We start from the raw sequence: 22357 nt of genomic DNA on the forward strand, positions 1-22357 counted from the left end.
TGTTCTCTTTTCCTCTTAAAAGCACAGTTTTCGATTGATTTAATTTGACTTTGTATTTGAGCTTACCCTCCCTTTCAGCAGCGAGGCTATATGAGACGTGAAAGTATAACTTAACGTAGGATCCGTTTCCTGATGGGGACACTCGGTCGACAAAGTGTAAAAGCTTTTTCAGACCAGCCATCCTGAATGAGTTTTCCCTCATTCACACCAGGCAAATGCCGGGATGATACCTAATATACAGGTCCTATGCTGTTTCCTTCCTTCCCTTTTTCCTCGGATAGTGTGTTCGCCGAGGGACGTCATCCCTTATACGTGACGGGCTAACATGGCCATAGATGCCGAAAGCCCAGAAATCTAATTTGTAATCCTAATGACGGGTTAACATGCCCATAGATGCCGAAAGCCCAGAAATCTAATTTCTAATCCTAATGACGGGTTAACATGCCCATAGATGCCGAAAGCCCAGAAATCTAATTTCTAATCCTAATGACGGGTTAACATGGTCATTATTGCCGAAAGCCCAGAAATCTAATTTCTAATCCCAATCCTAGTGACGGGCTAACATGGCCATAGATGCCGAAAATCCAGAAATCCAATTTCTAATCCTAATCCTAGTGACGGGCTAACATGGCCATAGATGCCGAAAGCCCAGAAATCTAATTTCTAATCCTAATCTTTAACGTGGGATTAGAACCACTTGAGCTTCCGCCAGGAATCGAACCTAGATCCTATGTCAAATGCTCGTACGCTGACCACTTAACCACGAAAGAGCTCCGCAAAATTTTTGAAATGCTGGGAGATGTGTTAATAATGTTGTTAATGAGGAACTTAAAATACGAGTCCCGCCCCTAACCCCCGAAGCGAAATTTGAAATTATGCTGCTGGTTTCGATAAATATAGTTTCCTCTAATTAGGTGTTATTTTACGATTATATATAGGGTGGGTAGGAACTAATTCCACATTGAAAATTGTTTACAACTTTTTAAATACTTAACCGATTTCCATGGAACAAAAAAACATTTTGTTCCTTACAATCTCTCATTTATGTCATTGCAACTATGAATGGCAGACCATGGCGCAGCGTCTAACTTAACTTGACGTGGTGCATCCTGATACGAAGTGTGGCAGTCTGTGGTACAAGTACAGAGATGATAGCAGCGTGAAAAGACTTCCTGCCTCGGTAGGTGCAAAGACCATAAGGAATTGCCTTTCAAAGCTAACAGATACAGTTCTGTATTATATATTTGGAGGCGTGGTCGGAGAAAAATGTACGAGTGGTTCCTGAAATATTCACTCGAAGGCCTTAGGCATCTCGCGAAAGTGGTTTGACAGGACACACAATCCGAACAGTTCTGAAGGAAAAGTTTAATCTTCGTCCATGGAAATTACTGCCAAGTTCTTGCAAACATACCGCTAGAAGATTTACAAAAGCCTGTTGCAAACATCTACAAATGTTTCTGAAAACTGGTGGATAATGGAGGTGTCATGTGGAGTTTTAGCAATGCAGAACAATTCTGCCACTGTAAGGAGCAAAATGCTTTTTTGTTTCATGAAAATTGGTTATTAATAAAAAATCTTCAATAGGGAGTTAATTCCGGCCTACCCTGTATCTACACATTTTGAACTCGTGAATTTTTTAAGCTTGCAGTGTCTAAAGTACCCTTTTGGTCCCTTACTTAAGTATTTCTTCTTAATTATTATTCTGACCCAAGAAATTCTTATACATATTATAAGGCGAGGTTTTGTTCTGCGAGATTTTGGCCTGAGTTTTGATCTGCGAGGTTGTGGCAATATGAGATTTTGCCCACGGGATTATTTGCAGCGATGTTTCGGCCACAAGAATTTGTCAGTATACCAGTCATATTAAGGATTACAACCTAGAACTGCGTAATTTCTTTTTTTATCCAATGAATAAAGCATTTTCCAGGAGTGACAACGTATATTTTTTCTGCTAAAAACTACGAAATGTCGTTTCGTCACACTTATGAAAGAAAAATTTTAGATATGAATAAATACAGCTCATGTTTCCAACACAGAAATTAACAGAGGTACAGTATTGAAAGTGTATTAAAATTGAGGAACAGCGAAAGAAATAAGTACCTAAACAAGACTCAGCAATATTTTGATCCCTAACAGTTTTAGAAACAAAGAACACTTTAACAGGTACTTAGTTTTCAAGGAAACAGGTTCGAAACATACCAATCTTTAATTAAACAACTGAACATTGTATCCCTTGACAGAAGAAGAAAAGTTCGGTTATTCTGCCTTCTATTCAAAATTATATATATATATATATATATATATATATATATATATATATATCACTGTAGAACATTAAAAACTAATATAATGAAAAACTCACCTATTTGGAGTAACCTCTACAACAAACTTTGTGTGGTTGATCCAAGTATTAAATTAGAATGTCCTTCACTAAATTTAAGCAAGCAGTACATTCTTTAAGTGACAGAATTAATGATTAACCAATCATTAAAATTATCACTTGTGTGCTTATCCCTCTGTTACATGTTTATATCTGGGGTATTTTTACCTGTAGTATTCTCTATAAACAAACAAACAAATAAATAAAACAGTCTCCCAGTGCTTTAGCCATTAAGTATCTACACAAATATCCGCATCACACTGCAAACTAGGCAATCCGAAAGGTTGTGAATCCTGGTTTCGCACTAGCTGTTACTGTACACTATAAGAGAACGAAACAAGTATTTTCTTAGGTAGTGGGACACACACACACACACACACACACAATGATTTGGGAGGCTATAGATAGTCTCAAACAATATGGAGAAATGAATAACGAGAAAGCAGATACGTCTCTAACGTACCAGCTGATTGAAAACTTAATATTCTCTTAAACTAACACTCATCTATTTTATGACTTGGAAATCATAATTGGATTGTTATATTCCTAATATGATTTCGACAACCAATCCTGTTCTTCTTGACAGCTTGACTTTGGCTTCACAAATAATTTTACGTTTTATCCATTTTACATTTTGTACAAATGTTTTGCCACAGAAACACTACAATCAACAGAGATTATTGATTTTAGTTCATTGTTGATTTTAGTGTTTCTATGGAAAAAGGACTAAGTTGGATAAAATATAAAATATTTGTGAAGCTGAAACCCTTCATTACTGTTCGGCTGTCGAAGGCGACAGCACTGGTTGCTGAAATCATACGAATAATATAATCATTCGATTACTCGATTACAGGTTCCGGGACAAACTATAGGTGGGTGTTTGTTAATTAAAACAAAAGGTGCTAGATTACAAAATAGGTGTATCTATTTAAACTATAGTATTCTTTAGTTGAAAAATATAGCTAAACCGTAAGCGAAATTGTCCCATTCTGTAACTCTCTTACTCTGGTACAGATTGTGAAGAGGAGCAGTAAAATGTTTGATTTCAGGTGACATGATACTGAGTGAAAAAACTGAAATACGGCTTCTACGGTCCAGGGTTTTTAATTTTCAATGGGTTCTTGTGGACAATCGTGTTGTGAATAAGGTTGGAGGTGCTGCTGAAGGATGATGTGGTCAAACATATAGAAGTTCAAATTGGATTATGTCACACATATCCCACAAAACACAGGTCCTTCCTCCAATGCTCCTGTCGCAACCCCTTTTGCTATCCAAGATATGTACGTTTTGTTATGGTAAAGGATCAACTTTTCATCTTCCATTTACATCCTATCCAGAAATGACTCTCTTCCGTGACGAGAGAAAGCAAGAACTAAAAATGTCCACACGGTGCTGTTTTTACTGTAGTGTCAACTCATAACATATCCATCTTTTCAGTTTCGACACAATCGAGGTTCTGCAAATGCCGATGAACAGTCGAGTGAGTGGAATAAAGTTCTGCAGCCAGTCATTTAACTTTCTGATATGGATTGACTTTATATTTCAAATTAATATTCCACGATTATCCCCTTTGGGTTAAGGAAGACGATGATTAAGGCAAGTGAATGATGATGGAAGAATTGGTGGAATGAGAAAGTGGGAGGAAACGGGAGTACCTCGAGAAAAACCACCAACACGTTGTCCACCATAAACATACCTGGCCGGGGATCGAACCACGGACCCTAAGCACCATAAGTGCTCTACCAATGAGCCACCAGCCCCCCCCACCTCTCCCAATATGGATTAGATTTAAGAGTTGCTTGAAGAGCATTGTTGTCTCCCTCATCGTGGCATGTCAATCAAGCTGAGGTGTCCCGACTGGAATTTCTGGAGCCATCTCGGGCATTTCCGCGCATGGAAGGTTCTATGTCTAAATACGGCGATGTATTTCTCTGCTACTATTGCAAAACCTCAATGAAACTCATACAATATTACATAAATAGATATTTTGTCATTTCCATGTACTATCGTATGGCCTTGTTACACAATTTATCGTGGAACGATCTCATTCCGCAAAATGCTGTACTAGAAACTGTCACAGAACGACATTACTTAAGGGATAAACCATTATTATTCTAGGACCCTGAAAAGTATTGAAAAATCTAAATTGGAAATTACATAATCTGTAAAAACGTTAAATATTATTTTTTTTAAATAAAATAATCTCTTAGAAGAAATATTTTGCATAAAATCTCAAACTCTGCACATTATTTTAAATAGTTAATCCTAAACTGATATTCTTATACCCACCTGTTATGTTTATCTAGAGCAGCAAAGCATCTGAACACATCTTCTTTCGCTTAGGGTAGAATGCTCCACGAAAACTAAGCGCCAGGTCCCAATTATTATCTATAATTTCTTGGCTTAATTCCATTACATCCTTCTCTAATACGTGGCTCCACAGATGAAGATCACCCAACTGCTGCAAATGTTCGCATGAATACACTAGATTTTTCACTGCTGACCCACTCATAGCACACTCGGACTTAATAAAGAACGATCGCAGCTGTGGGTTTACGTTATCTGCGAGAGCGTCATGGATCACACAATCACTAAACACCTCGACACACTCACCGTAACTTTCTTCTTCTAATGTTACTTCTAGATTTTCCAAGTTGACTGCGTACACCAGCAGAGAACGGAGGGTCTCTGTGCAGCTAACTCGACAACGGCAAGTTTTTAAACACGGTAACATAGGTCCTTGGCCGTCCCACATCCCCTGCAACTTAGCACTCAATTCCACGAGAGAAGGGCATAGTTCGGCCAACATTTCCAAGTCAATAGAGTGAATTTGGTCCACCAATACTAGCTTCTTGAGCTGAGAGCCATTTGTATCGAGATATCTTTCTAATATGGGAGCAAAACCAATGAAATCAAAATCTACTGTTAAGGAGGTAATGTGCTTAAACACTGTAATATTTATAAGAAAATTACCTCGCGTGTACAGACTCTGCAAATTCGGTGCCACTTTTTGTAATTGAGCGGTTTTTTCTTCTGGTAAACAAGTATCCCACAAATCTGTTAATTTCAGAACCAGATCTTGTTTTCTGTGCAACAGATTGATAATGGCATCTCCTACGTTTCGATAATAAATAAAACCACCTAACGAACGTAAATTAGGGATAAAAAGTAGCAGCAAGTAGACTCCCAATTCTGACGTATTTGTATCTTGGATTCTTACAATTTGTAAATTCCTGCAACAGTTATTTATAGCACGGTTCTCATTAGAAGATAGATCATCTTCTGAGAAATCATCTGGAGTCTGCAAACAAAGCTGCTTGATTCCTTTGTCGTCAACAAGCCAAGACGATGTCATATCTAACTGTTCTAAATGAGGACAATGTCGACCCAGGATTCGCAGAATCTCATTGTCACACACACTTCTCAATACAAGAATCCTTAAGTTCGTCATTTGACGAAGAGTTCTATGGAAAGTAACATTCATTCGTGACACACACTCTAAATCACTTCGTGGATTCAGTCGTACCCGAATACTCAGTTCTTGTAAGCCCACAGCGTTGCACGCTTCCAGTCTGTTAAATAATCCCACACATTCTTCCACCCACAAGTTATTTTCATCCTCAATTGCGTTCAAATGAGTGATCGATTTATCTAAAAGCACATGTAGTAAGTCAAAAAGTGCGTACGTGTTGTGCTTATGGGTTTTGGTAGCTACTTGAAGCAGTTGTTGTCTGATACCAGCGTGTAATGAGGACATTACTAGCTTTCGAAGATTCTCGATGGACTTCGTTGACGTTAATACAGCGTTGAATAACAATTCCATTACCTCGAAAATGCATAATGAATATAAAGACTGGACTTCCCTGAACGGTGGCATGTCAGCTGTTCAAAGTCTTCCTTTCAATGACTTATATGACGATAACATTAACGCCTTAAAGTAAGAAGAAATGCATTTTCTAATATGGTTGTAGACCATCAACTATGGTTGCTTTTTTTTCACCTCAGCCTGTAATAAAAAAAAAAAAGTTAATAATTAATTTTGTTAATTTTATTTTATTGTTCAGTTCTTACTGCTAAATTCGTACTTCAAGACCAGAGTTTAAAAAATGTGCTACAAAACTATAACATCATAAACACTATCTTCTTTGGTGAAAATCCTGGCAGAGATAATTCTCTGCTTTCTATATCACGCCGTATACCAAGATTATCACTACAACAACTACAGGAGAAAAAAGTGGAAGATAGATGACCCCTCAGTATTAAAGAAACTTTCGCCATATACAAGGTGGATAATTTATTTTCATAAGCCCTTGTAACTTTAAAACTAGTACACAAAACACGCTGAAATTTTGTGCACTTCTGATCACAAAAGCATAGAAACCCTTTCAGAAACTAAGTCCAAAAAAGTGAGCCTAGATCAATCACAATTCCCGCAGATCTGTACAGAGGAAATTGCATTTTCCATCCGTTTTTTTAAATAGACACCACTAGCTGCAAGATGTATACCCTTATACGTTTTCCTACTTCAGCTCATAATATCATACAGCCTGCCTACACATTAAACGCTCAATGGACTTGAAAATATCTCTGGCCACAGAGAAAATCTTGTTAAAAAAATTAAACTCTTGAAAAAAAAAAAAAGTACACATGGCGACCGTAGCTGAGCGTGGCAAGGCATTGAGTCTTAGTAAAGAACTTATGGAACTTGAAAATCGAAGATCGAAACTCGGTCTCAGATGTTTTTTAATTTATTTGTTGAACATGAAGATATGATTAAATAATTAAAAGTGTAATATTTGTTACACACGGAAATTTCAAATTTAATGCATTGGTGTTTATTGTCTATATATATATATATATATATAAAACTTTTAGTTCCGAAACAAATACTTATAACACTTCTTGGTTTAAAATTAAATTGAAATATATGCAAATAAGCATATAACTGAAATTTATACGCCAAACTAACTTTATATCTGATAAAATACATTTCTACTGCAATAATATTTGATAACCAATTAATCATAAAATACTGACAAATTAAAAAATCGATGGCGTTAAGGTAAAACGATGCTTAACCTCATTTCCAACTTTTTTTTTTTTTTTCAGGAGAGAAAAGAAAAAAAAACTTACTTCCATTTACATCCATGCAAGACACAAGTATAAAACGTGGTTTATTTGTCTTAATAATACACACAAGCTTACAATATTTTTCTCTATGGCCTGACTTATAGTGAGCTAAATAAGATAAAAATCCACATTTTCAATTTTTTGAAGGTTACGACCTTTTACCTTAACATCGCCGAAATTATATTTTAGATAAAGTACACTCATTGCACTGTAAAATGAAGAGTTGTGTTATCAATTTTATGAAGAATTTCCATATCCTTTCAGTCTTTCGCTAAATAATCGTCCGATATGAATTTTTAATATATTTGGTAATTTGCTAATGAAAAGGAGTATGAAATTTGCACAATTAAGAAATCATAGATCTCTGCTGTGGTGTAACGTGTGAATGAAAAGTCTGAGATAACCGTTATGAATATAAAATGATCATCCACCATTCAGTCAGTAATTGCACAGGTCTGCAACCAAAAAGCTGTTTGCATAAGTTGAGCTGATTTTTATGCTTCTGGGTGCACGGAAATCGAAAATGACACCCGTTTCTTCCTGGGACGTCAAGTTTTTGCACAATCAAAATGTAACGTGGTCAAACAGGTAACTGGAAATCGCTAAATTGCAAATACATCATACGAAAATAAAAATGAACATGGAAGATTAAATGCATTTGTGCTCCATGAAACATGAAAATACATGTATATTGGTCCGGATGGAAATCACTGACACATATCGTAATGTGTCATGAATGACAGTACGAGATTACAAAGAAAAGCCAAAAACAATAAATCTGATCATAAAACAAATTTATTAAGATTACATCTTAGATTTGTAAAACGTTGGTAAGTAGCTCTGGCTACACTGTTTGTTGCTCAAATACTACGAGTTGGCGGGTTTTTGTTGGCCCTGATATTAGAAACCTCATATCCGACAAAGACTTCATCAGTTCAATGACTTCAACTCAAAAAGAGGCTTGGGTTACCTTTACTGTGACCATCAAAACGTTTTTGGGAAACCGAAAGGACCCACAGTACAAGGAAATGGTGGAAAAAATGTTGCACGCGTTCCGAAAGCTTGGTTGCTACATCAGCTTAAAAGTCCATTTTGTCAACTCCCACCTTGACTACTTTCCTGAAAAAGTGAGTGAAGAGCAGGGGGAGCGTTTCCATCAAGATACCAAAGAAATGAAACGACGGTATCAGGGGAACTGGAGTGTTACAATAATGGCAGACTCCTGCTGCATGGTGTTTAGGGATCTTCCGACAGCCACCTACAAAAGGACAAGCTCCAAAGGAAGTTTGACCTTTAAAAAAGACGTACAAAACAAACTTTTAATTGGCTCAAAAAGTAAATTTTTAATTACTATGTCACTTTCTTTTCTTGCGCACCTGTTATGAAACTCTCAATAGGTGTTTGTCACTTACACTTTCTATTCGCTATTGCCCATCTGCTGTTCTCCGTAGTACACCTGCTCTAACAGCTCGTGTTAATCCTTTTAATTCTTTCTTTCTATTTCGTTTATCATCTTTTCCCATAATTCATGTATTACAAGTCCACAAGACCAATTCATCAACTTCTCATTCCCGTATTTCTTAATCCACTGGGCTTCTTTCCACTTTCTTATCACACTCCTTTTCTCCCTTTCTAATCCTTTTATTTCTTCCCAATCTATCTCATGTCCTGTTTATTTAATGTCTTTATATATTGCGTTGTTCTCTCTTTTTAGTCTAGCATCGTCCTTATGTTGTTTTATCCTTAGTTCTAATATCTTTTCTGTTTCCTCTATGTACTTCATATCGCACTCTTTACAATTAACTGGTATACTACTTCTTCCTCTTCTGATTTTATATCCTTTTCTTTCTTCTTTCTTTTCTCTCTCACTAAGTCTATTATCATCTTTCCTCCTTTCCTGTAAGTTTTATTCCCTTCTTTCCTCAACAGGTTCTTCAGGATCTCCGGTTTCTCGCCTACACTTTCAATAACAAACCATCTTTTTCCTTCTTTCTCTTCTTATTCCTCTTTTTCTTTCTTCTAAATCTTCTCTTCTGTATCCGTTTCCCTTTAATAACTGGCACAGTATTTCTGTCTTCTATCCTTCTTCATTGCTATCTATCATTTCTATTCTCTTTTTCATGTTCTGTTTAAAATTCTTCTTAGTTCCCCTGTCTACGTTACTCCTCTTGTGGCAGTATATCGCGACATCACATTCTTTCCTGTACCACCTCGTTTCGAATTTTCCTCCTATTTTCTCTATAGTCATGTCCATGAAGTGGATTTCCCCCTCTTCTTATATCTCCATTTCTAGCCTAATCATTTTTCTTCGTCCTCAATTATTTTAACAAAGTTCTCCAACTGTCTCTTAGTTCCTTTCCATATTCCAAGGCAATCATCTACATATCTACAAAACAATATAAGATTTTGTCCTCCTCCTCCTTTTACTTTCTGTTCCCACGTTTATTCTTGGTTATATTTGATCTATACTAAAGATGTGTCTTATGTATTCATCAATTGTTTGCTAAACACGCTACGTTCCCAGACAGTACGAATAAAGGTTGACACAACTGACGTCATTTTGTAGACGTGTTGTTGCTATTTCACCTGTGAAGAAAGTCGTTACAACTCTAAGACTGAGAGAAATTGAATATTTTTCATGTTATTATACATCGGGCGTATCAGTATTGCAAACGATAAAAAATTTTCCTTAATTAACTCAGCAAGAATAGGACCCCAATCTTTCGAAACCGACGCTTAAGTCACTATTCTAAGAATCACTGTTAAGAGGAATAAAGACTCTACGTTAAGTGTATTTAACAAATTACACACTTTTAAGACGAATGCCTCGCTACACTCAGCTACCATCGTAACATGTATTTTTTTTTTAAAGAGTAGAGGCGTGCCGTAGAAGGCAATGCCTTCTCTGTGACCAGATATATTTTCAAGTTTATGGAGCGTTTAGTGTGTAGAAAAGTTGCTGGCTGTGTGATATTCTGAGCTGAAGTAGGGAAAATGTATAAGTGTGTACGTCTTGCAGCTAGTGTATGTGTGTATACAAGGAACCGGCGGAAAATGCAGTTCCCTCTGTATAGATCTGTGGAAATTGTGATGGATCTAGACTCACTTTTGGGGACTTAGTCTCTGAAAGGGCTTCTAGGTTTTACTGAACAGAAGTGTAGCATACAAATATCGGTCGGAGGACACTGCTTGACATACTCTGCAATTAAACCATACGAGGGTCACTACGAAAGTTTTGAGATACGCATTGTTGTGGCACAGTATTTGAAAACAAAACAATTGCGTTCGGTAGTGGTATCCAGAGCAAGTTTCAACTCGCCTTGCTTATCGGCGTGGCCGTATCGCCTTTATTTGTTTGTTGATGTGAGCAGTATTCGCCTGTCTAGAATTGAGCTCGAAAGGGAACATTTTCGGGCAATGATCCTTTACGATTTCAAAAGAGATTTGAACGAGACACAAAACCTTGACCGTTTGCAGTGGGCATTTGGGGACCTTGCTCCTTCCAGTGCTACAATTTTTCGGTGGTTTGGTGAATTCAGAAGAGGGCGGACATCACTTAAAGATGAAGAGAGAGCTGGACGTCCAGCAACAGCTGTGTCAGATGAAAACATTGCCGCTATGGAACAAATGATTCCAGAAAATCCTCGAACAACTTTCAAGGACATTGAATCTACAGTGAACATTGGATCGCCAGCAGTAACAAAAATTCTTCATCATCATCTTCGGCTCAGGAAGGTTTCATCTCGATAGGTGCCACACACTTTGACTGAACAGCAGAAGCGCATGCGTGTGGAATGGTGTGAACAAATGCTTGCAAGATGTGATGGAGGCAATTCTCGACGCGTCTCTGACATTGTTACTGGTGATGAGACTTGGATCTTTCAATTTGACCCTGAAAATAAACGCCAGTCTACAGTTTGGATCTTTCCAGACGAAAATCCACCCACGAAAGTGAAGCGACCGCGAAGTGCGGGGAAGAAGATGGTCGCAACTTTCTTCTCCAAATCTGGCCATCTTTCAACTGTTCCACTTGAAGAACAAAGGACTGTTAGTGCTCAGTGGTACACCATTGTTTGCCTAATAAAAGTGTTCCAGAAGCTTCAGGAACGCCGTCCAAGAACTGGATTGCGTGGGATCCTGCTTCATCATGACAACGCGTCCGCACATACGGCCAACATCACAATTCCGATTTTAAAATCTACGGAGGTCAAACTTATGACTCATCCGCCGTATAGCCCTGACCTGGCCTCGTGTGATTTGTTTCTGTTTCCCAGGATCAAAGATCACATGCGTGGGAAGAGATTTTGCAGCCCTGAAGAAGCTGTAGTGGCTTATGAGAATGAACTTTCAACACTTGAAGAAAAAGACTGGCAACACTGTTTCCAAAAGTGGTTTTCGAGGATGCAAAAGTGTGTACAGTGTAATGGTGAATACTTTGAGAAAATGTTAAGTGTTAAATTGATTTTAAGTATGTTAAGTTATTTCACATCTCAAAGCTTTCGTAGTGACCCTCGTATTAACAGTGTTGCCAACTCAACATAATGACGTATTTTTTCTTCAAATGGACACTGCGCAGATTACTGCATGTTTCAAATCCACATATAATACTTCACTTGTTATGCAGTGTTGCAAACTAAGGACCCTACAATACCACAAACATCGAAAAACAATCAAAGTTTCATTTCTACAATTGTAAGAATGCAAATGAAACGAACGTAGTAAAGCAAATCCAATGTACTTTAATGTCGAATACTACGGTCGTCATATTACGTATTTCGGACAAGTAGAAACAAAGTTGTGAAGAAGTGAAAAGTTACTTTTTTTAAAGAACTTCATACTGAAAAAGTGCACACGTAAGAATCACATCGAAGTTATTTGTTCAAACAAACAAACAAATAAACAAAGTATAATCACAATCGGTGCACGTATATAGTAAAGTTGAACGGGAGGAAGCAAAGTTAGAAGAATAAAGTGAAATGATTTTTTTTTTTTTTTAGATTTACTTCCAACATTTATGACGGTTGGCTAAAGGAGACATTGATGAGAAATGAATAAAATAGGAGGACCCGGAGGAAGCCTTCACACACAGTGTTTGTCCACCACAAAGTCCACTTGGCGCAACCTGGGATCGAACTAGGGACCCACGTACTGGAGGTGAACGTTCTACCACTAAACCAAGGCGGCCTGAAGCAAACTTAAGTGAAAAACTTCGATATCGAGAAAGCAGTAACAGTGCATATCTTAAATATGAAGAGGGGCACAGAGATTCAGTGGTAGAGCGTTCATCTCCGTTGCTTGGGGTCCCTAGTTCGATCCCAGCTCGCGTTGTGTGGACTTTGTGGTGGACGAACACCGTGCTCGTGGGGTTTCTCGGAGTTCTTCAGTTTCCTCCCACTTTCCTCATTCCACCATTTCATTCATTACTCATCATCACAGTCTCCTTTAGACTAACCGGCATAACCGTGGGACGTTAAACTTAAAGATTTATTTAAATGTGAACAGATGAAGTCATGGAAAAAGAGAAGTCGCTGAAAAAGTAATGATAAAAACCCATCAAATGCTTCGTCAGGAAAGCGGAAGAGGAACGACAAAAGCCTCTAGGAGCTTTCGAAATGTAAATGAAGGAAATAGAGAAAATTAAGCTATAGCTCACGCAGAAAGAAATAGCTAAATATCATGAAGACCTGCGGGAGGACAAATAGCAATAATGTAGGATGGTATGAAACGTAAAGAGAAATTTATTAGGACATCACAACGCAAGTATATTCGGAGGGTCGTGATTGGAGAAAAAATGAAATCTTTCCGTTTAACGTCTTACGATTATACCCGTAAGGGTAAAGCAGACGAAGAATTGGTGGAATGACAATGTGCGAGGAAACGGAAGTCACCGAGAAACCCCCGGACACGATTACGTTCACCATAATCAACACAAAACAATGAAATTACATGAAATTTTTGGTATTATGTTACACGTATGCTCTTTGGGCTATAGGGGACGGGTGATTAATAAAAGTAATCATTATGGTGGGAGGAAACGGGAGAAACCCGATAAAAGCCACAAACACGATGTTGTCCACCATGAAATGGATGCTAATGGTGGATAAAGAAAGTGCGAGAATCCCGAGAAAGGGGTTCTCTCGCTTCCTCCCAGGGAATAATTGTGGAAAGTTATGCCTGGGATAGAACCAAAGACGTATCGCACAAGAGATAAGAGCTCTATGAATAAGCCTGTATGTTCTAATCGCAGTGCGTGAGAACTTCTCAAAGTGTGATATGCGACCTACACGTGGTAGCTAAATAATAAAATATATCAGTTAGAAACCGTGGGCAGAAGATTGATTGTATGAAATACAAGACCACTTCTGTCACTAATGTTGAATAGGAATATGACAACATATACTTTTCTTAAGATTTATTGTTGTTTCTTTCATTCTTTCTTTAATGACCCTGCATGGCGTAGTCGTTACTGCTCTCCTCTTTAGTGCGAGCGGTCCCGGGTTCGATTCCCGGTGGAGACACTCGGTCGAAAAAGTGTAAAGAGTTTTCTCAGGACAGCCATCCTGAGTTTTTTTTTTTTTTGAGTTTCCTTCATTCACACCACGAAAATGCCGAGATAGTACGTAACATAATGGTCCCAGGCCGATTCCTTCCTTCCCAAATCCTTTCTTTCTTCCTTTTTCTCGGATAGTGTGACTCCCGAGAGAGTCATCCTTCATGCGTGACGGAATAACATGGCCTTAGATGCCGAAAACCCAGAAATCTAATCCTAATATACGAAAAGTCCATCCAAAAACATCTTTCTTTATTTGTTAAAGTTCAGCATCTCTTTTGAGCACCACGGGCATATGAAACGTGGACCTACAGTTTAGAGTAGAATGCGTACGACCCTAATGGGTCCCAAATTCAAAGCACTCTCAAGGGGAAATCGAACCTGGGACTCCGTGCACAAAATATGCACACGCTAGCCACTAGACCAGCCGGAATTGTTACTTTTTTTTTGAGGTAATACAGATTTCAATTTGTTTGAATTTACAAATAACAAAGTACTGCACTGGTATAAATGAAATTGACCATATTCATTAAGCATGAACTGAGAAGAATAAACCAACTATACTATTTTTTAAAGTTATGAATTCAGTTCGGAATTGTAATTTTTTCGTCCTGATGCAAGACCGAGGTTACAAAGGATGGTCCCTATTACTAATGTAGGATTCTAACTAAGCACGACCGCTTGGCATGTGAGGCCGTTCCCCACCGTACGATCTATCCCTCAAAGAGTGTTCAATTACAAGAAGACACCGCGTATTCAGCTCATACAGTTATTTTTGTTTTTTGGCTATTGGCGGACTAACTTCAGAAAATTTACCAGATGAATTAGAGAATTTATTGTGGTTTGCGAGGAACAGTGAGTGAGTCTTGTGAGGGGAATAGTTGAAGTTAAGAAATTACTTGTTGTTGCTACTTGTTTTTGATGTTTTAATCGGCACTATATATGGAGGTGGATGGGACTATTTGGCGGAGTGGTACATTTGTTTCTACGGCAAAGGCAGTGTGGACATGGTGCGTAAATGACAAGATTGTCACATACCGTGTTTGAATTTTATCGAATTGTACAAAAATAAGGAGTGTCAGTTGCTGAAATTGTGTTAAACGCATGATCTATTAAACACGCAAACAGTTTGAAGTGTGGAAATGAACTGAAAATTTAAATGAAAAATTAAATCCTTAAGTTTCACGTCCTGCGATTATGCCGGCTAGGTTGAAGGAGACGGTGATGATGAGAAATGAATGAAGTGGTGGAATGAAGAAAGTAGGAGGAAACGGGAGATTACCGAGAAATCACACGCTGTTTGTTCACCACAAAGTTCACTTGGCGTGAGCTGGGATAGAACCAGGGATCCATGCACTAGAAGTGAACGCTCTACCACTGAGCCAACGCGGCCTCACGAATTGAAACTACAGAAAAGAAGAGGAACATGTAACTAAACATAATCTAGTACATTTTGGTACTTTTTTAGATGCCATTTAGTATCTCCCCAAAAGCTGTGCAACACATAAGCCATGCATTTTATGACATAAAGTGTATTCCCTATCCTCGTTTATGCGTATACCCACCGCCGCTGACGCACCTACTCCCTACGGACGCACTCCCTCGCAACCCTCGTCCCCCCTGCTGCGCTCCTGTTCTGACTCGGTTAGACAGCATTCGTGCTTTTTAGTGGCCACCTAGTACAAGTTGGTTCGTGTTTTATGTACTAGTTTTATGCCATTCTTCCACACACTATTCCGAACAACAATCACTACCAAGTGTGCCAGGGTCACAACTTAGTTTTTTGGGGGAGAAACTAAATAGTATTCCGTTTTCTTCGATTTTCTTGTGGTCCGGCGATACAACAGTAATGCAGTTTTTTTCTTCAACTCGTCACTTAATGCCTCAACTGGACACTGGGATTAACTACTGTATCGCCGGACCAATTTCAGAAAATTTACAGGGTGAATTGAAGAATTTATTTTGGTTTCTGAGGAAGGATGAGTGGAAAAGTTAAAGTTAAGAAGATGGTTGTTATTTTTGATGTTGTAAGCAGCACTGTATGTGGAGGCTTAAGAGATTATTTGGCGAAGACATGTACTTGTTATGGGGTGGGAAAGGCAATATGGAAATGGCAAGTACAGTCCGTCACACACACACACACACACAAAAAGCATCACTCAGAAAAACCACAAGGGTTTCATTATACAGGGTGGGTCAAAAGTCCTTGGACACCTGCATAAGTTTGAAAATCGACGGGAAAAGTAAAAAGTTATGATGGGAACAGAGGTTTGATGAGGGGCCGCAACGTTTGGAGTGTATGTCATTCATGACCGCCTTCTTGAAATCCGCCATTTTGGATTCAAGTCAATTTTGTTAAATGGGAAGGGGTGGTGTATGACACATCAAATAACGCTAACTTGAGCTCAGAAATTTAGTGGCGCAATTTGTCTTTTTCTTTCTTGTACAGTTTAGAAGTTATTAATGTTCAAAAGTGGGAAATTATCTTGATACTGACCCAGTTCTCTCTTTGTTCCAGGTGATCTAAAATAGGTCTGACACGTGAACAAAAGATCGAAATCATCCTTATATCAGGGGAACGCAGCTACCGAACAATAGCAGCTGACTACAACAGACGGCACTCAAACAGAGAACCGGTATCGCACAGCACGGTGGCTCACGTGATCACCAAATTCCGGGAGACGGGCTCTGTTCAAGACAGGGCAAGTAGTGGGCGACCAAAGACTACCACCAATGAGGAAACTGCAACGGCGGTTGTTGCGTCGTTTGTGAAAAGTCCTAAACGAAGTACCCGTCGTGTGTCCCTAGCATGTGCAATAAGCCAATCCTCCGTTGTTCGGATACTGCACGTCAATCAGTGGCATCCTTACAAGCTGCACATGCAACATAAACTGAACGAGGATGACCCTGATCGCCGGTTGGAGTTCTGCATGTGGGCTACTGAACAACACGAACTGGATCCTGCGTTTGCCAAGGGCATACTGTTCAGCGACGAGGCGTATTTCACTTTGAACGGGGAGGTTAATCGACAGAATTGTCGATACTGGTATGACGCAAATCCGAACTGGGTTGGCCAGAGTCGATAACATAATCCAGCGAAGGTGATGGTGTTGTGTGGCATATGGGACACCCGCATCATTGGGCCATTTTTCATTTACAACACCTTAACTGCACCACAGTATCTGATGCTGCTGCAGGACCTTGTGTTCCCTGCCACACTGAACGCTGACGGCATTTTCCCATCTTATTTTTCAGCACGATGGAGCCCCTCCATACTATGGACTTGGTGTCAGTGAATGGTTGGATGAACAACTGCGTGGGAAGTGGATTGGTCGCCGTGGTCCCGTGGAGTGGCCGCCGAGATCCCCTGACTTAACGCACCTTGATTTTTATCTATGGGGACATCTTAAGCAGATAGTGTATGCTGAGACAATCCGTGATTTGAGTCACCTGGAGGAACGCATCCAACAAGCCTGTGACCAAATTTCAGGAGACATTCTCCTCCGTGTGCAGTCAGAGTGCTTGCGGCGACTATAGTTGTGTATTCACGGGATGGACAACACGTAGAACATGCGTTGTAGCATTCAGTATCAAGGTAACTTCCCACATTTGAACATTAATAACTTCTAAACTGTACAAGATAAAAAAAAAAAAAAAAAAAAAAAAAAAAAAAAAAAAAAAAAAAAAAAAAAAAACACTAAATTCCTGAGCTCAAGCTAGTGTTATTTGATGTGTCATACACCCCACTTCCCATTTAACAAAATTGACTTGAATCCAAAATGGCGGCCATGAATGACATACACTTCAAACGTTGCGGCCCCTCATCAAACCTCTGTTCCCATCATAACTTTTTACTCGTCGATTTTCAAACTTATGCAGGTGTCCAAGGGCTTTTGACTCACCCTGTATTTGCAATTTAAATAAGCCATTCCGTGACATACTGGTATCTACTTGGTGTTTCCAACAACCTTTAAGTTTGGGGAGGATCAGAGAAGTAACCCTATTTTGTGTTACAGTAGTTCAGATGCTCTCCGTTTGGTGTTTCTACACTCCATATGAGTGTCGTTGAGACTTAAAATGCTTGTTTTGTTTGCTTTTCTGGAACAGTGTAAAGTGAAATTTTAATGAAAAAAAAAAAAAAATACGTATTATTGAATGTTTCTTTTGTTTACGTTGTAAATGGAAGTGCTTCAAATACATTATAAGACGGTGAAGAATCTCATCATTCCCTAGAAACTCGAAATATGAAAAAAAAAAAAGTCTGTGTGTGACACAAACCTCTGTAAACAAAAAAGAATGCTGATATTGCGAAGTGAGGGCTTCTCAAATAGACACATCACCAAATTTCTAGGTATACATCATACTATCTTTGATAGAATAATACAGAAGAAAAAGAGCACCGCTCTTCTGAAATGCAAACGGTGTGGTTGAAAATTAAAACAACTGCAAGATTGGGTCGAGAGGGTTTTCGCTTGGCTGTATCAGACAGAACTTCCAGGGGCATGAAATGCAGAGGCTATTTATTCTAAATCAGGTTATAACATAAGGCGGATGACTGTTGTGAGACAATTTAATAAAAAAGGGTTACATAAGAAAACTCTAAGAAAGAACCCAGTTTTAACTGAAAACTTGTAAACGGTACAAGAGAGTTCGTGAGTAGATACGGTACATGGAGTAATGAAGTGGTGGCACGTAATTTAATTGTATGAGAAGTTTATGACTGTTGGAAATGACAGTGAAGTAAAATTTTGGATGAGAAAGGGAGAAAATTTGAAGCCAAAGTACCGGTACGTTTCTAAAAGACGGAAATTTGATGAAACTATCATGTTGTGGGGATGCTTTACTTCAAATGGAGTGAGATAAATTAAAATTTGGAATAAACAAGTTAACGCGGCATATTACATTGACATTCTCAACCGAAAGATACTATGATCTGTTCACTATTTCTCAGGTCCTAATTTGAGTTTATTTCCTTTCGAAGACGGCAATGTGCCGTGTCATAGAACACGGAGTGTAGCGGACTGGTTCCCAAAGATTATGGTGGCCACCAAATTCTCCAGATATGAATCCTATATAGAATCTGTGGCATATTATGTCACAAAAAGTACATAGGAAGATATATCACTCTAGGAGATAAATCACTGAGGAACTAGTTCGAATTTGGAACCTCGAACAGATATTGCATTAAGTGAAACACTTGTGAACATCATATCCTGTTTTTTGCAACATTAAGAGTGTAACAAAAGACTGAAATGTCATAGAGATTGTGGTGTAAATAATTTTCTTTTTTCATTTACTTTCAACAACTTACCTACCGTTTAGCGATAAACTGCACAGTAGTGTAATAATACAAAACATACATTAAATTTAATTTCTGGGTTATAAGGTCCCTTAATGTATAAAACTCAGCGTTTTCATTTAATGTTCAAATATGTACTACAGTAGCATAGTATAAACATTAGAGAACTATTAAAAGATCAGTTGAAGTGTCTGACCTACGAGGTATATAATAGTACTAGAATTTTAAAAAAATATTAGTTTTTTCAAAGTGGTGCTATTTTTTGTGACAGACTGTGTATGTGAAGGTTGTGACATATTGTGTTTGAGTTTTATCGAATTATACAAAAATAGTGAGCATCAGTTGTTGAAACTGTGTGAAAGACACAGTCTACTGAAGATGCGAACTTCTAACTCAACGTAACCTAACCTAACCTAATGTAGCTAGTACATTTTGGTACTACTTCGATTTTCGTGTGGTCCTGCGATACAGCAGAAATGCCGGACATTGTATTAAGGGATTTCAGTTTTACTATCTATTCTTGAAAGAGTTTTTTTTTTTTTTTTTTTTTTAACTCACTGAGAGCCGTGGGAATGCTTTGGTGAGCGAAGGCAAGCGAGTAGCACAGAAGTTCAGGTAACCGAATACGCTATTTAACAGAACTTAAAAATCTTCTGGCAGTAGGCCTTACATAGTGATAAAGCAATGCGTGTATAGTACTTGCAAATTCCCCCTTAAGAAAGATTACTTACTAGTTACACTTAAATTATTAATATATTATTCCTACTATGGTGTCTGCATCAATAAACACCTTGGACATTATCTTTCTTTGTGAGTTAATAATTTTGGGCTTTGTGGCGCAGAATAGCCCCACGATGTTAAAGCTTAGCCTACGCAGTTTGGCTTAGGTCAAGTTAGTTTAATTTAGTTAAGGTTAGGTTAGGTTTCACATTTCTAGACCTACTTTACGGCACTTAAGCCATGATTTTAAATCAACGCCTTGATTTCTTGGCGGTCTTCGGACATTAAATGAAATCTTTGATGGAACACTGGGTTGCAAAATTATGACCTACAGTTTATCGAAAATGAAATGAAATATTACAGTTTTAGGCAAGTCTTTACTTTGGGCAAGGCAGTGACAATAAGCAATTATATTTACATTTCCCAAGAAGGAAAGACATAAAACAACGTGCCCTGCGGGGCTCTAACCCGCCTTCACTCGCTGACGCTCGCTTGGCAATAATATTTACTGACAGTATATCACTGCCTTGCCCAAAGTAAAGAGATATCCAGTTTTACGTCCTACGTTATGCCCTTTTAGGCTCAGGGAGACGATGACGGCAACTGAATGATGGAAGAATTTGTGGAATGAAAAAGTGGGAGGAAACACTAGTACTCCAAGAAAATCCACAGAAAATTCACCACAAACTTACTTGGCCGTGATCGAACCACGGGTGTTACGCGTCAGAGGTAAGCACTTCACCACTGAGCCACCGCGTCCACATAATAGCTTAAATGAGACGAACTATACATGCAGGAAAGTGATGATGAAACAAATTGATGGAATGTAACGTGAGGAAACGAGATAACCTACGGAAAAATATGCACTCGATGTTGTTCAGTACAAAATCTCAGAGTGGAATCAAACCAGGGACTTTTGCACTAAAAGCGATTTCTCCGCCACAGAGAGGTTCCTGTAGAACTTAGTGATGTTAACAGTTTGAAGATCATCATTACAACGTAAGTTTTATTTATATTTTCTTGCTACTGTTCATTTCATGGAAAGAACTACATTCAACACATCTACATTCGTGCAGCCTCTTACAACTTACGTGTACGTTATATGATCACTGCAAAATCACTGAGGATCATGTATAATAAATTTTATGATTCGCTTCCTGTGCCGTAAAACAACAAACTTGTAGTGCTTTTTGTAACATTTACACAAAATTTGTATGACTTTAACGAATACCTCTGGAGGAAAAAATATCGGTATTATCATTCATTAACCAGAAATACAATCCATACTTTACATTTATTTTGAGGTTTGGCAAACTACTAAAAAAAATTGATGTAATTTAATTAACTAATTACGTTCATTATCTATTATTTCGCAATAACCGCAGCGAGTTTCGCAAGCAAATTTTTTAGCGATCTTTATGATCTCAAACCTTGAACAAATAAAAGTTAATACTTCACGCACATAATGATTGTTAAATATAATTTTTACATTCTCTTTCATTCAAGATCTCTGTAACAATAGGCACAATCCAAATACAACCTATGAAGCATGCGAGAACATTTAAAAGGATTTTGTTATTCATACCTGAATATTTTCCGTATCAATTTTAAGTAACAATTCCTTAAGAACACACCTATTTGTTTATGAAACGAATTATCAACAATTATAAGAATGCTGTAGTGTATTTTAAACAGTTCTTTCAATATCAAAATATTTAATATAAGCGAACTTGAAAAAAAATCTTACCTTGTCCACTCTAAACTCATGCTACTGAAACAAAAGCGCATTACAATATTCAATTGTTGAATACTATCTTATGTAACAAATACTATTGATGATTTCTACCTATATCTTTAAATATAAATAATTATTTAAACGACATAAATATTTAACAAAACATTGTTTTAGGAGTTCTACCAAATAAGCAAAAAGAAATTTCATTTTTCATCATACACGGATGAAACAAGTTCTAAAATTGATCGGAACATACAGCTGACGGTATTCATGAAATAGTTCTAATAATTAACGTATCTCAAAAATATATATATCCGAAAAATACGTAACACAAAAAGAAAATGGTAACTTCATAATTTTAGTTATCATTTTAGACTTTAGCTTACAAGTCTTCATTCCATTTGTTTAATATACATGCCAATGTTGTTCAAAAGAATATATCCGTCCGCCTGTCACCGACTCACCGGTGAATCGTGTTTACAGTGAAGTTTACGTCAAAGTGGTTTCGATCCTCACTTGCGTTTCAGACAAGAGGTTGGTATT

At 38.0% G+C, this 22357-nt stretch overlaps 2 protein-coding genes across 12 annotated transcripts in view; one reads left to right on the forward strand and one right to left on the reverse strand.

The window, feature by feature from the left end:
• The window catches only part of LOC145693656 (uncharacterized), a 28464-nt gene extending 6130 nt beyond the window's left edge, over positions 1-22334 (reverse strand). The window contains exons 1-2 of one of the 4 annotated variants that reach the window (XM_081769881.1): positions 22201-22334; positions 4670-6386 (exon numbers count right to left, since the gene is read on the reverse strand). In XM_081769881.1, coding sequence (XP_081626007.1) covers positions 4683-6257 — 1575 coding nt within the window. In that variant the 5' untranslated portion in view covers positions 6258-6386; positions 22201-22334 and the 3' untranslated portion in view covers positions 4670-4682. Of the gene's footprint in view, positions 1-4669; positions 6387-21664; positions 21798-21826; positions 22072-22200 lie in introns of those variants that run through there. The other 3 variants (XM_081769884.1, XM_081769880.1, XM_081769882.1) reach the window with 3 other exon arrangements.
• The window catches only part of faf (ubiquitin carboxyl-terminal hydrolase-like faf), a 172824-nt gene continuing 172679 nt past the window's right edge, over positions 22213-22357 (forward strand). For all 8 annotated transcript variants that reach the window (XM_081769869.1, XM_081769872.1, XM_081769871.1 and 5 more), the window contains exon 1: positions 22213-22348. The gene's annotated coding sequence lies outside the window, so the exon portion shown is untranslated. The remainder of the gene's footprint in view (positions 22349-22357) is intronic.

The sequence above is a fragment of the Thermobia domestica genome, chromosome 8 (genome assembly GCF_964235325.1).
Source record: "Thermobia domestica chromosome 8, izTheDome1.hap1.1, whole genome shotgun sequence".
NCBI classification, from domain to species: Eukaryota; Metazoa; Arthropoda; class Insecta; order Zygentoma; family Lepismatidae; genus Thermobia; species Thermobia domestica.